Source organism: Pseudophryne corroboree, chromosome 4 (genome assembly GCF_028390025.1).
Source record: "Pseudophryne corroboree isolate aPseCor3 chromosome 4, aPseCor3.hap2, whole genome shotgun sequence".
NCBI lineage: Eukaryota > Metazoa > Chordata > Amphibia > Anura > Myobatrachidae > Pseudophryne > Pseudophryne corroboree.
Window position 1 is genome coordinate 225,934,588 of NC_086447.1, and position 15,299 is coordinate 225,949,886.

The window sequence follows — 15,299 nt, forward strand, 5'->3', positions numbered from 1 at the left end:
CGTACGTGTTCCCTCCGATGTCACTCCTGCCCAGGGTAATTCGGAAGTTCAAGAAAGAGGAATTCTGCTTCTCATAGCTCCAGCGTGGCCCAGACGGCACTGGTTCTCAGACCTGCAGGGCCTATCTTCAGAGCGTCCAATTCTACTTCCACAACACCCAGACCTCCTCGTTCAGGGACCCTGTGTCTTCCAGGACCTGGCTCGGCTGTCTTTGACGGCGTGGCTCTTGAAGCTTCCGTCTTGAGGGCTAAAGGTTTTTCTGAAGAGGTCATTTAAACTATGTTGCGGGCCCGGAAACCGGCTTCGGCTCGGATTTACCATAGGGTCTGACATTCCTACTTTGTTTGGTGCGCATCTAACAATTATGACGCTTCCAAATTTAGTACAGCCAAACTTTTGGCTTTTCTGCAACAGGGCCTGGATTTAGGCCTGCGTCTGGCCTCCCTCAAGGTTCATATTTCTGCCTTGTCGGTGTGGTTTCAGAGAAAAATTGCGACTTTACCTGATTTTCACACTTTCACTCAGGATGTGTTGCATATCCAACCTCCCTATGTCCCGCCAGTGGCTCCTTGGGACTTGCCGGTAGTTTTGGAGGCGTTGCAGAAGCCTCCGTTTGAAGCCCTTGGTTCAGCTGACCTTAAGTGGCTTTCCCTTAAGGTGGTGTTCTTGCTGGCTATTGCCTCTGCTAGAAGAGGGTCGGATTTGGGTGCCCTTTCCTGTAGTTCCCAATATCTGATTTTTCACCGTGACCGGGCGGTACTTCGGACTTGTCCCGGTTATTTACCGAAGGTGGTGTCCTCGTTCCACCTTAATCAGGAGATTGTGGTTCCGGCCTTTGTCTCTCCTGATTTGTATCCCAAAGAGCGGTCTTTGGATGTGGTACGGGCTCTCCGTATCTATGTGAAGAGAACTGCTTCTATTCGAAAATCTGATTCTCTCTTTGTTTTGTTTGGATTTCACAAACGTGGCTGGCCTGCTCACAAGCAGACCCTGGCCCGGTGGATTAGAATGGTGATTGCACATGCTTATGTGAAGGCTGGTCTGTCAGCTCCTGTTCACATTACGGCCCATTCTACTCGGTCTGTTGGACCTTCTTGGGCGGCCCAACGTGGTGCGACCCTTGTCGTCTCTTTTCCTGCTACTGCATTGGGCTGGTTAACTAAAAACTGAGTTCCTGTGCAGGGAGGCGGGGTTATCGAGGAGGCGGCGCTATGCATTCTGGGAACAGTCAAAGCTTTGAGCCTGTTGGTGCCTCGGATCAAGATCCTACTCTACACCCCATTGTCCATCCTTGTGGAGCCCAGTGTACCTCGCAGAAAGAGTTTTAACAACGGTAAGTTCTTACCATAAATCTCGTTATTGGAGCTAATTGGCTGGTGCCTTTATCACCTTGCACATATCACTGGTTTATCACTTCCTTATGCCTTCTCCAGGTTAATACATCTGCCCCACTGTTTTGCATTATATGGGGATGTTGTGTGCCATAATGTGGGGATGCTGTGTGGCATTATATGGGGACGTTGTGTGCCATAATGTGGGGACACTGTGTGACATAAAGTGGGGATGCTGTGTGCCATAATGTGGGGATACTGTGTGGCATTATATGGGGATGCTGTGTGCCATAATGTGGGGACACTGTGTGGCATTATATGGGGACGCTGTGTGCCATAATGTGAAGACACTGTGTGCCATTAGTTGTGGATCCTGTGTGCCATAATGTGGGGACACTGTGTGCCATTTGTTGGGATGCTGTGTGCCATAATGTGGGGACACTGTGTGCCATAAGTTGTGGATGCTGTGTGGCATTATATGGGGATGCTGTGTGCCAGAATGTGGGGACAATGTTTTTCATTATATGGGTATGTTGTGTGCCATAATGTGGGGATGATGTGTGACATAATGTGGGGACGCTGTGTGCCATAATGTGGGGATGCTGTGTGGCACAATATGGGGACGCTGTCTGCCATAATGAGGGGACACTGGGGGACATTTACTAAGCAGTGATGAGTGGACAAGTGAGCCAGTGGAGAAGTTGCCAATGGCAACCAATAAGCGCTGAAGTAACATCTATAATTTGCAAGTAACATCTATAATAATATAAAATAATACAGAGCTGCTGATTGGTTGATGGGGCAACTTCTCCACTGGCTCACTTCTCCGCTCTTATCACTGCTTAGTAAATGTCCCCCACTGTATGGAATTATATGGGGACGCTGTGTGCCATCATTTGGAGATGCTGTGTGGCATTATATGAAGACGTTGTGTGCGATAATGTGGGGATACTGTGGAATATAATGTGCCAATATTGTGTGGGATATTATGTAGGGACACTGGCATAATATTGGGACACTGTGGCATAATATAGGCATACCATACTACACCCGACTTCAATATTTATTTATCATAAGAGGAGAGTAGTCTTGCAGAATATCACTGTTACGTACTTTCATATTCTTCTAACTGCTGTTCTGCAGCCCATAACTGTTAAAAAATAAATACATAAATAAATAAATAAGAGAGAATTGACATGTCCTGGAAAGAGATTTTTAACCAAATACATTGGAATAAGTATAATTAAATGTCTTCATTGTGCACTAAACACGGAAGCTTGATTGAAAGGTAAATTGTTGTTCTAGCTTCTGCCCTTTAGAGCTGTTACGTTGCAGCGGAGGATGACTTTATGATCACAGGGTGCCCTGTGATGCTGGTACCAGTTTGTGTAAGACAGCTTTGTGTGCTTTAGATAAAAATGTTTACTCAACCTAACTAACTGGGTTGCACCATTGCAATTACCTGGTCATAAAAAGACCGCAGACTTTGGAACCTCTTTGCCTTTCTATCAGAGAACAGTCCTCCTTTGTGATGAGCCAAAACATGAGACTGCAGTGCCACCTAGGAACTCCACCCAAACAAATGAAACATTTATTAATTTTTACATTCTTAATAATATTTGCATGTAAACACTTGCTTTGTATATAAATAAAGATGTACAGTGCTTTGTTTTTATTATGGCATCAGTTGGAAAAATTAGGTTGCTTGAAAAATGTCTTCTAAAAAAAACCTTTATGTTTGTTAAACCTATGGACTAATTGTAGAACCCTGTTAACCCCTTCTCAACGAACAGATGTTTATAAACGTTTGTCAGAGATAGCTGCCATGAGAACCTGACTGCTTGCAACTGGACTCCTGCTGAAGTACAAACTGTTTTATGGGATTAGGTAAAAACCGGAACAGTCTGTTTAACAGTTTATTCAGACCTGATCGCTGTTGTGCGAAATCGCAAAGCGGCCAATTATCAAACGACTGCAAATGCATACGTATCATAATGAGCAGGCGCAAGATCATACTGTGAAATAATCCTGCATCTTTTTTGATAGCTAAACGTACACAGATTGATTGACATGAAGCGAACGTTTGGAGGTGGTAACTGCCCGTTCTCTGGGAGTGTCAGGAAAAACACAGGCGTTCTCAAGCGTTTTAAGGGAGGGTAGTGACGTCAGTTCCGGCCCTATCAGCCTGGTTTTTTTTGCACTGTAGGAGTAAGTCCTGGGTTACGCACAGACTGCACAGACTGGAAAAATCATTCGATGGTGAGTGAGTTGCGAACAGATTTGCAGCTGACCGGCGTATTGCTCGGAGGCAGCGGCATACACACTTAGCGATAAAGTAAATTACGTCGCTCAGGAATGGTCAAAATAAGAGATGTTGTTTACTTTATCGCTAAAGGCCCGAACACACTGGCCGATATATCGCGGTTCCATCGGCCAGTGTGTACGGCCGATACGTCTGTGAACTCCGTCGTTCACAGACGTATCGAACGATATATTGGCGCGTCGCTGTGTGTGTGTGGCGGTCTGCCGACCGCACGTACACATGCTGCGGCGGCTGGCGGTGATTGACAGCTGAACTGGGCGGGTGTGTGTACACGCCCGCCCAGTTCATGACGTCAGTCCCCGACGGATCAGGCAGTGTGTATGCTCAACACACTGCCCGATCTGTCCATAGATATATCTGCAGATCAATTGATCTGCAGATATATCTTTCCAGTGTGTACCCACCTTAAGTGTGTAGCAACCTTTAGTCTCCTGTCTCCCTTGGTTATAAATAAAAATGTTTTCAAAACATACAAAAAAAAGTCTAATTACATTGAGATACATCTCCCCCCATTCACTGGGGCAACTCATCTGATAGAGAGCTGATGTGGCAAAGAACTGACTTCCAGATTTATGATCCAGGAGTCCTAATGTGCATGTGCACCCATTGGCCAGCGTGTGCGCAAGGTGAAGGAGATGGAAAGGGATTGTTCGGATTCTTTTGTAAGAAAGCCTATAGGTTTCTATATTCAACGCCATATATAGATGAAGTTGCCTATCCCCAACATGCTCTGTAAAGTTAACCAGCTGTGAAGTTGCTTCCGAGTTCTGAACCAGCAGTTGAAATGCACATACGCAGCCATTGGCATATGCTAGTGGCAAGTAACAGAGAGGGATCCGAATTTTGTGGAAAGTAGCCCATGGGTCACATTAACTAATACCATATAAATAATAGGGAGTTAGATTTTGGGATAAAACAATACTTTCCTTATCTTAATACATACCCAGATCAATGCTCCCTATGGGACCACGGTGTACCTTAACACATATGGGCGATCTCTGAAAACTGCAATTACCACAATCATGCATTTGATCCTGTACTGTGTCTGAAAAGTTAATCAGTCAGCCTGACTCTAAGTACATCTGTACATTCTTCTAGACTATAAACTCTCTCATGACCTCTCCTATTGTCTTCCCTATGTAATTATGAAACTTTTGTGTTCTAATTATGTTTACTTATAAATTTGTAAACTATTCTGCAGTGTCAATTTTTGTAATGTAATTTAGTTGTATATTCTATTCCCTATGTACTGTACAGCAGCAGAGCCGGATTTAGGGGTCAGGCCGCCCCTAGGCGGCCACAGAGGGTGTAGTACTGGTGACCGGCGGTCTCCTGCCTGCCGGTCACCTTACCGACGCCGGGATCCCGGCAGCATACCGACGCCGGGATCCCGGCGGGGAGGGGTGAGTGCAGCAAGCCCCTTGCGGGCTCGGTGGCGACCTGCGGTCGCCACGGGTTTTATTCCCACTCTATGGGTGTCGTGGACACCCACGAGTGGAAATAGTCCCTGTTGGTCGGCATGCCGACCATCGGGATAGTGAGCCGTCGGGCTCACGGAGGAGGTCATGTGACTGTCGGTCAGCTGACCGGCGGTCACATGAATACCACCCGCCACAAAATATAGTACAAATTCACATTACACCGCACAATAGTACCCCTTATACACACCAGGAAGAACTCCTTGAACATCCCTTTAAGAATGTAAACTCTCACGAGTAGGGCCCTCTTCCCTCATGTGCTTATCCTTTTTCTTACTATAATAATCTTCAACTGCACCAAATCCAGCAGTCTTCTGCCACCTGACACTTATTTCAGTGTCATCTGCTGATGTAGCTATGTTTATTTACCTTGTACTATATTGTCATCAACTGTAAGTTGCTGTTTTCCTGTTTTTGATTATTCGTTTATGTACTCTGTAATTGGGTGCTTTGGAACCCTTGTGGCGCCATATAAATAAAGGATAATAATAAAAATACATATTGCGCCAGGTAGAGACTCTATCACACATTACGGTAGGTAGAGTCCCTATCACACAGTACGGCAAGTAGAGTCCCCTTTCACATATTACGGCAGGTAGAGTTCCCTTTCACACATTACGGCAGGCACAGTCCCCTTTCACACATTATGGCAGGCAGAGTCCCCCTTTTTACACATTATGGCAGCAGAGTCCCCCTTTTTTACACATTATGGCAGCAGAGTCCCCCTTTTTACACACTACGGCCGGTAGAGTCCCCTTTTTACACACTACAGCAGGCAAGCCCCCTTTTTTACACATTATGGCAGCAGAGTCCCCCTTTTTACACATTACAGCAGGCAGAGTCCCCCTTTTTAGACATTACGGCAGGCAAAGCCCATTTTACAATGAGAGAGAGAGAAGTGGGGTGTGTTATACTTATGTTTGGCTTCATCCTCGCCGGCTGTCTCTGTCCTCCTAGCAGGCCACTGTGGGAGGGCTGGGGGCGGGTTGGCGGCTCTCCCAGAAGACGCTGGTTGCAGGGGTGAAGAGGGAGGCGGGGGCGGAGCCGGAGCCTGAGACAGAAGCTGCAGCACTGCCTGGCTACCTGTGTGAGAAGAGGTAGCCGGGGTGCTAATGAAGCCTACTTCAACTTCGGCAGGGGAGGCGGGCGGGCGGATGGGTGGACGGAACTCACAGTGCAGCACACTAGCTGCAGCTACACAATGGGTACACATGACGGGGGAAATCAGTTTCTCTAATGGGGGGGATTGCCATGCTGCCCCAAACAGGTGCCACCCCTAGACATGTGCTCCACGTGCCTATTCGGAAATCCACCACTGTACAGCGCTATGGAACCCTGGAGATGCAAAAAGTAAAATATCATAATAATAAGCCCTGTAAATAAGCTGGCATATCATGAGGCCTTCTCAAATAAGTTTGACAATTTTACCTTCAGTATATTCATTATTATTTAAATTTTTAAATGAACTGCTTTTAACATAGAAATATAGAAACATAGAATTTGACGGCAGATAAGAACCACTTGCCCTTCTAGTCTGCCCCTTTTTTTTATCCTTTAGGTAATCTCAACCCTTTTTGTACCTTATGGAGCCCACACACAGTGCAATTATCACATGCTACTGTATTTGAACTTTTTAGTTCAAATAGCATTGCGTCTAGTTCAAATCGCACCGTGGGTGGTGTCACTTGCGATGTGATGCACGCTCCCATGAAGACCATATCGCAAGGCAAAAAAGTATGTACAGGCAGGTATTTTTGTATTAGGTGGCATACATTACATTGTAGTGTAGTCAAATTGTATGTACAGTAGTTCAAATAGCATATTAGTCCAAATCGCATAGCACACATTGTATTGGCTCAAATCTCACCTAGCACAAATAGCACTGTGTAATCGCATAGCACACATTGTATAGGCTCAAATCTCACCTAGCACAAATAGCACTGTGTCTGGGCACCATTAGATCGTTGTAAGGATATTCATATGTCCATCCCAAGCATGCTTAAATTGCTCTACAGTCTTAGGCTCTACCACCTCTAATGTTAGGCTATTCCACTTTTCCACTAACTTTTCTGTGAAGTAATTTTTCCTTAAATTTCCCCTGAACCTGCCTCCCTCCAGTTTCAGTGTATAATACTTCTCTTCCTTTGAAGAATGTTTCCCTCCTGAACTTTAAGACCCTTGGTGTATTTGAAAGTTTCTATCAAGTACCCCCTTTCCCTTCTCTGCTCCAAACTATATATGTTGTATGTAGGTATATAAGTGTATAGATGTATGTATTCAGCGCCGGCCCTAGCCAATTTGATGCCCTAGGCAAAATTTTAGCTGGTTCCCCCTAGCGCCGCTACTACTTCTGCATCTGACCCAGCAACACTCGAGCAGTGGGGCCCACCGGGGGTTTACCCTGTACTCCTGTGGGCCCCTTAAACCTTGCATAATGTCACACAGTAATGTCCATAATACACATAATTCCACACAGTAATGCACCTTACACATATGCCCCAAATTAGTAATGCCCATAATATACATAATGCCATACAGTAATGTACACATATGCCCCACATTAGTTATGTCCATAATACACATAATTCCACACAATAATTCACCTTACACATATGACAGTAAAAAAAAATTGTCACAGCACACTAGAATAAAAATATATATACAGATGGAGCCGCGCGTGACTAGGCAATCCATTTGCTTAGTCACACCAGGAGTGCACAGAGATGCTCCCATTCTGAGTAGGATGGGTGGGTGCATGCTTGCGCTTGCACCTGTTAAAGAGGCACCCGTACAAGGGATGTGACCTCACAGGGTATTCCATCCTTTGCGAGCCCCACCCTTTATTTTCATTTGCTGGTTGGACACAGATAGCATCAATGTCCAGATACTGCCATACTTGCTGGTTATACAAAAAGACCAGTATCAAACATGTAGCAACTGTCCATTCTCTTCTGTTCAGTGTGTTTGCTGGTGTCTGTTAATCCCGGCAACTGCATGTCCTTTATTTTATACTGCGGGAGTGATATGCTCTGCCCTCCAGTCTCACGTGTCCGAAAGTCACGCACTGACGTTTCATATAGAAATAGCGCAATGCAACTTACTGACCACGTTACAGTGGTGGGTGACAGGGGTATTTTACGGCATGGACTGACTGAGAAATAAAGTGTGGGGAGAACACTGCCTAGTCCCTGCAGATACCTGGGGTTTGCACAGGGATAAGGGAAACACACAGGATGGCAGGGTACCCCTCCACCATGTGATGTCGGTATTACTGCATGTGGAGCAGTGTTCCAAAATACACATGTGGTATCATGAGGAGCCATCCAGTACTAAGTTATTATATAGTCAGTGAAAATGTAACAGGTCCAGAAATTGCAGTTACTGGGCTTCTGCTGTCTGAGGTATCATAAGTCAGGGGCATTCAAGCATGTCTAAGAGAATTTAAGGGACTGTCTGCATTCTATCTGACAAATGTAAACAGCAGTGTATACAAGTACTGATTGAATACATTTGGAAAGTAATAGATAGTTTGCAAACTGTCCCTCCCAGAATGAGATACTGCAGGGACATGCTTGAATGCCCCTAGATATGCTTGGATGCCCTAGGCAAATGCTTATCCTACCTATAGCTAAGGCCTCTGCATTATGTATTTAGTATGTTTATTTATGTATGTAGTACAGCATGTTTACATTGTACTCTTCTGTTTCATTAGAGCATCAGAAGGCGATGAACATGGAAGCCCTTTTGAAATGGGGAGTGACACGGTTTACTTTACTGTGGTGGATTCACACGGCAATGCCTGTTCATTTATCAATAGCATCTACATGGAGTTTGGTACAGGCCTTGTGCCAAAAGGCTGTGGGTTTGCATTGCAGGCAAGTCAGATTTTTATCTAACTTATGTTTGTTCTTGTAGAGAAAAAAAACTGTTGTGTTAAGGCACACACAGTACATTATTATTTCTTATAAGTAAATATACATACCTGAAAGAGTGCTGGTGTACATGTTTATAAAGTTGCCTTTATCTAGGGTCACAGTAAGTTTGTGCTAATACTCTTTTGGGTCAGTTTATGGACCTGCAGTGACTGATTTGCTATCACTGCTTGGTGTTGGATCTCACACGTGTGCAATGCACTAGAATCCCTGACTTTGAGTTTTCAGGTACATATAAATTAAAACATTAAAAATAGAAAGAAAACATATATATATATATATATATATATATATATATATATATATATATATATATATTAGCTGAAATACCTGGCATTGCCTGGGTTTACATTTTCCAGTTATTGAGATATAATGGAGTCCAAGATCGTCAGACATGCGGGATGCCGGTCAGACTCTGACTTTTTTTTTTAAAAAGGCAATCATTTACAAGGCATGGTTGTTCCTTATGAATTACTGCCCCTTTAAAAAAAAAACATCCGCGTGCAGCCAGCATCCTGCATGTCAGGCAGACACGGACTCCATTACATCCCGCCCATTAAGTTATCAATGAGTTGGATGTAACTGTCAACATATTAAAAATAATTAGAAGCTTAGTAGCTCTACCAACACACCAATGAGGTGGGTGCCCAGTGTTGATTTTGTTTTTGGGGAGTTGCCTGTAGCCCTGATCCCCAGCTTTACTTTCTGTTCAGTTTTATAATCACTTTTCGATTGCAAGATGGGTTTAAAGTGTTCCTTCTGATATCAATGTTGCTATTCCAAGGCTTTTGGGTACACAATATTTTTTGTCTTCCCACCTTCATTTCTGTAAGTTATTTTAGTTAATTGATTTATGGTTATTTCAGTCATTTATTTCAGGCTATTTAGTTATGGTTAGAGATATGCGGTGGGCACTTCTCGTGTTTTGTGTTTTGGTTCCATGCTCGTGTTTTGGATCTGGATTAGTTTTGCCAAAAGCACCCTTTCGTGTTTTGGTTTTGGATCTGGATGATTTTTGAGAAAAAACATAAAAACCGCTAAAATCACAGAATTTGGAGGTAATTTTGATCCTACGATATTATTAACCTCAATAACATTCATTTACACTCATTTCCAGTCTATTCTGAAAACCTCACACCTCACAATATTGTTTTTAGACCAAAAGGTTGCACAGAGGGGGCTGGATGACTAAGCTAAGCGACACAAGTGTGCAGCACAAACACCTGGCCCATCTAGGAGTGGCACTGCAGTAGCAGACAGGATGGCAGATTTAAAAAATAGGCCCCAAACAGCACATGATGCAAAGAAGGAAAAGAGGTGCAATTACGTAGCAGGATGGCTAAGCTAAGCGACACAAGTGTGCGTCACAAACACCTGGCCCATCAAGGAGTGGCACTGCAATGGCAGACAGGATGGCACTTAAAAAACTAGGCCCAAAACAGCACATCATGCAAAGAAGAAAAAGAGGTGCAATGAGGTAGTCAGGGGTGGCCAACCAGTCAGAGGCAAGGAGCCAGAAAAGATCTGTAGTCAAGGGTAAGAGCCAGTATCATGCGCGTGCCGAAGGCGCGCGCTCAAAAATGGGGGCGTGGCCTAGTTTTCACAAAGCCACACCCCATTTTGTGTGCACACCTTTCGTTATGACGTTTGTAGGAGTATGACCTTCTGTCATAACTCCGTTTTTAGTTTTGTTGTACAGTGCCACATACATATAAAATTTAAAAAAAATGGGTGCCTCCACACTGCCAGAAACATATGTCCCCACAGTGCCAGATACATATATGCCCCACAGCGCCAGATACATATATGCCTCACAGTGCCAGATACACATTTCCCCCCAGTGCCAGATATGCCCCCAGTGCCAGATATATATGTCCCCACAGTGCCAGATATATATGTCCCCAAAGTGCCAGCTATGCCCCCAATGCAGTGTCCCCACAGTGCCAGATATGACCCCAGTGCCAGATATACATGTCCCCCCAGTGCCAGATATACATTTCCCCCCAGTGCCAGCTATGCCCCCGTGCCAGATATGCCCCCAGTGCCAGATATATATGCCCCCACAGTGACAGCTATGCCCCTAGTGCCAAATATATGTCCCCAAAGTGCCAGCTATGCCCCCAATGCCAGTGTCTCCACAGTGCCAGATATGCCCCCAGTGCCAGATATACATGTCCCCACAGTGCCAGATATACATTTCCCCCCAGTGCCAGCTATGCCCCCAGTACCAGATATACTTGTCCGCACAGTGCCAGCTATGCCCCTAGTGGCAGATATATATGTCCCCAGTGCCTGCTATGCCCCCAATGCCAGTGTCCCCACAGTGCCAGATACGTCCCCCAAGTGCACAAGCTAACTTCAGCCTCGTCCCAAGTGCCAGATAAATATGTCCCCACAGTGCCAGCAATGCCCCCAGTGCCTAGAGTCCCCACAGTGCCAGATATGCCCCCCAGTGCCAGATATACGTCTCCCTAGTGCCAGCAATGCCCCCAGTGCCAGCTATACATGACGACAACCCCCCCTCCCTTCCCCCGTGCTGCTCACCGTGTGGCTGCTGTCTGTGAGGGGAGGAGAGCGCAGCGTGCGCCTCTCCTACCCCTCACTCTCCGGCGGCTGTGTCTCTCTTCTAGGCGCCGGTCCGTGAGCCAATGAAAGCTTGCGGTCCGGCAGCCTTAGCTGCCGGTCCGCAAGCTCTGATTGGCTCACGGACCGGCGCCGGAGAGTATGGGGCAGGAGAGGCGCACGCTGCGCTCTCCTCCCCTCACAGAGAGCAGCAGCACGGGAGTAGGGGAGGCCAGGGCAGCGGTGGCCAGGAGCTGGCTGTGCCGCATGCGGCAGACGAAAGAGCCGCATGCGGCTCGAGAGCCGCGGGTTGGCCACCCCTGGACTAAGCTAATCGACACAAGTGTGCGGCACAAACAACATGGGACATGCTGGAATTTGCCCAGATGTAAAAAACGCACAATATTGGTGGCACAGGAGAGCATACCCCTAAACCACACACACACATGGCAAAGCCTGTAAAAATAAGAATTTACTTACCGATAATTCTATTTCTCATAGTCCGTAGTGGATGCTGGGGACTCCGTAAGGACCATGGGGAATAGCGGCTCCGCAGGAGACTGGGCACATCTAAAGAAAGCTCTAGGACTATCTGGTGTGCACTGGCTCCTCCCCCTATGACCCTCCTCCAAGCCTCAGTTAGGATACTGTGCCCGGACGAGCGTACACAATAAGGAAGGATTTTGAATCCCGGGTAAGACTCATACCAGCCACACCAATCACACCGTATAACCTGTGATCTGAACCCAGTTAACAGCATGATAACAGAGGAGCCACTGAAAGATGGCTCACAACAATAATAACCCGATTTCTCTAACGTCCTAGTGGATGCTGGGGACTCCGTCAGGACCATGGGGATTAGCGGCTCCGCAGGAGACAGGGCACAAAAATAAAGCTTTAGGATCAGGTGGTGTGCACTGGCTCCTCCCCCTATGACCCTCCTCCAAGCCTCAGTTAGGTTTTTGTGCCCGTCCGAGCAGGGTGCAATCTAGGTGGCTCTCCTAAAGAGCTGCTTAGAAAAAGTTTTTAGGTTTTTTGTTTTCAGTGAGTCCTGCTGGCAACAGGCTCACTGCATCGAGGGACTTAGGGGAGAGAAGTGAACTCACCTGCGTGCAGGATGGATTGGCTTCTTAGGCTACTGGACACCATTAGCTCCAGAGGGAGTCGGAACACAGGTCTCACCCTGGGGTTCGTCCCGGAGCCGCGCCGCCGACCCCCCTTGCAGATGCCGAAGATGGAAGAGGTCCAGAAGCAGGCGGCAGAAGACTTTTCAGTCTTCCTGAGGTAGCGCACAGCACTGCAGCTGTGCGCCATTGTTGTCAGCACACTTCACACAGCGGTCACGGAGGGTGCAGGGCGCGGGGGGGGCGCCCTGGGCAGCAATGTATAATACCTTGTTTATGGCTAAAAATACATCACATATAGTCCTTGAGGCTATATGGATGTATTTAACCCCTGCCAGATCTCACAATCTCCGGAGAAGAGCCCGCCGAAATAGGGGGCGGGGCTTATTCTCCTCAGCACACAGCGCCATTTTCCTGCTCAGCTCCGCTGTGAGGAAGGCTCCCAGGACTCTCCCCTGCACTGCACTACAGAAACAGGGTAAAACAGAGAGGGGGGGCACTTTTTTTGGCGATATTACTATATTTAAGCTGCTATAAGGATACAACACTTATATAGGGTTGTTCCCATATATATTATAGCGCTTGGGTGTGTGCTGGCAAACTCTCCCTCTGTCTCCCCAAAGGGCTAGTGGGGTCCTGTCTTCAATAGAGCATTCCCTGTGTGTCTGCTGTGTGTCGGTACGTGTGTGTCGACATGTATGAGGACGATGTTGGTGTGGAGGCAGAGCAATTGCCGATAATGGTGATGTCACCCCCTAGGGAGTCGACACCGGAATGGATGGCTTTGTTTATGGAATTACGTGATAATGTCAGCACATTACAAAAATCAGTTGACGACATGAGACGGCCGTCAAACCAGTTAGTACCTGCCCAGGCGTCTCAGACACCGTCAGGGGCTGTAAAACGCCCTTTACCTCAGTCGGTCGATACAGACCCAGACACGGACACTGAATCTAGTGTCGACGGTGAAGAAACAAACGTATTTTCCAGTAGGGCCACACGTTATATGATCACGGCAATGAAGGAGGATTTGCATATCTCTGATACTACAAGTACCACAAAAAGGGGTATTATGTGGGGGGTGAAAAAACTACCTGTAGTTTTTCCTGAATCAGAGGAATTGAATGATGTATGTGATGAAGCGTGGGTTAACCCAGATAGAAAAGGGCTAATTTCAAAAAAGTTATTGGCATTATACCCTTTCCCGCCAGAGGTTAGGGCGCGCTGGGAAACACCCCCTAAGGTGGATAAGGCGCTCACACGCTTATCAAAACAAGTGGCGTTACCGTCTCCTGATACGGCCGCCCTCAAGGATCCAGCTGATAGGAGGCTGGAAACTACCCTAAAAAGTATATACACACATACTGGTGTTATACTGCGACCGGCCATCGCCTCAGCCTGGATGTGCAGTGCTGGGGTGGTCTGGTCGGATTCCCTGACTGAAAATATTGATACCCTGGATAGGGACAGTATTTTACAGACTTTAGAGCAATTAAAGGATGCTTTTCTTTATATGCGAGATGCTCAGAGGGATATTTGCACTCTGGCATCGAGAGTAAGTGCGATGTCCATATCTGCCAGAAGAAGTTTATGGACACGACAGTGGTCAGGTGATGCGGATTCCAAACGACATACGGAAGTATTGCCGTATAAAGGGGAGGAATTATTTGGCGTCGGTCTATCGGATCTGGTGGCCACGGCAACGGCCGGGAAATCCACCTTTTTACCTCAGACCCCCTCCCAACAGAAAAAGACACCGTCTTTTCAGCCGCAGTCCTTTCGGTCCTATAAGAACAAGCGGGCAAAAGGACAGTCATATCTGCCCCGAGGCAGAGGAAAGGGTAAGAGAGGGCAGCAAGCAGCTCCTTCCCAGGAACAGAAGCCCTCCGCGGGTTCTGCAAAGCCCTCAGCATGACGCTGGGGCTTTACAAGCGGACTCAGAAACGGTGGGGGGTCGACTCAAGAATTTCAGCGCGCAGTGGGCTTGCTCACAGGTGGACCCCTGGATCCTGCAGATAATATCTCAGGGTTACAGGTTGGAATTCGAGAAGTCTCCCCCTCGCCGGTTCCTAAAGTCTGCTCTGCCAACGTCTCCCTCAGACAGGGCGACGGTATTGGAAGCCATTCACAAGCTGTATTCTCAGCAGGTGATAGTCAAGGTACCCCTCCTACAACAGGGAAAGGGGTATTATTCCACACTATTTGTGGTACCGAAGCCGGACGGCTCGGTAAGACCTATTCTAAATCTGAAATCTTTGAACCTGTACATACAAAAATTCAAGTTCAAGATGGAGTCACTCAGAGCAGTGATAGCGAATCTGGAAGAAGGGGACTTTATGGTGTCCCTGGACATCAAGGATGCTTACCTGCATGTCCCAATTTGCCCTTCACATCAAGGGTACCTCAGGTTCGTGGTGCAAAACTGTCATTATCAGTTTCAGACGCTGCCGTTTGGATTGTCCACGGCACCTCGGGTCTTTACCAAGGTAATGGCCGAAATTATGTTTCTTCTACGAAGAAAAGGCGTATTAATTATCCCTTACTTGGAC

At 46.7% G+C, this 15,299-nt stretch overlaps 1 protein-coding gene across 4 annotated transcripts in view; it reads left to right on the top strand.

The window, feature by feature from the left end:
* LOC134909252 (glutathione hydrolase-like YwrD proenzyme) overlaps window positions 1–15,299 on the top strand; it is a 227,331-nt gene that overhangs the window by 150,988 nt on the left and 61,044 nt on the right. For all 4 annotated transcript variants that reach the window (XM_063915949.1, XM_063915950.1, XM_063915947.1 and 1 more), the window contains exon 9: window positions 8,845–9,007. In XM_063915949.1, the coding sequence (XP_063772019.1) occupies window positions 8,845–9,007 (163 nt within the window). The remainder of the gene's footprint in view (window positions 1–8,844; window positions 9,008–15,299) is intronic.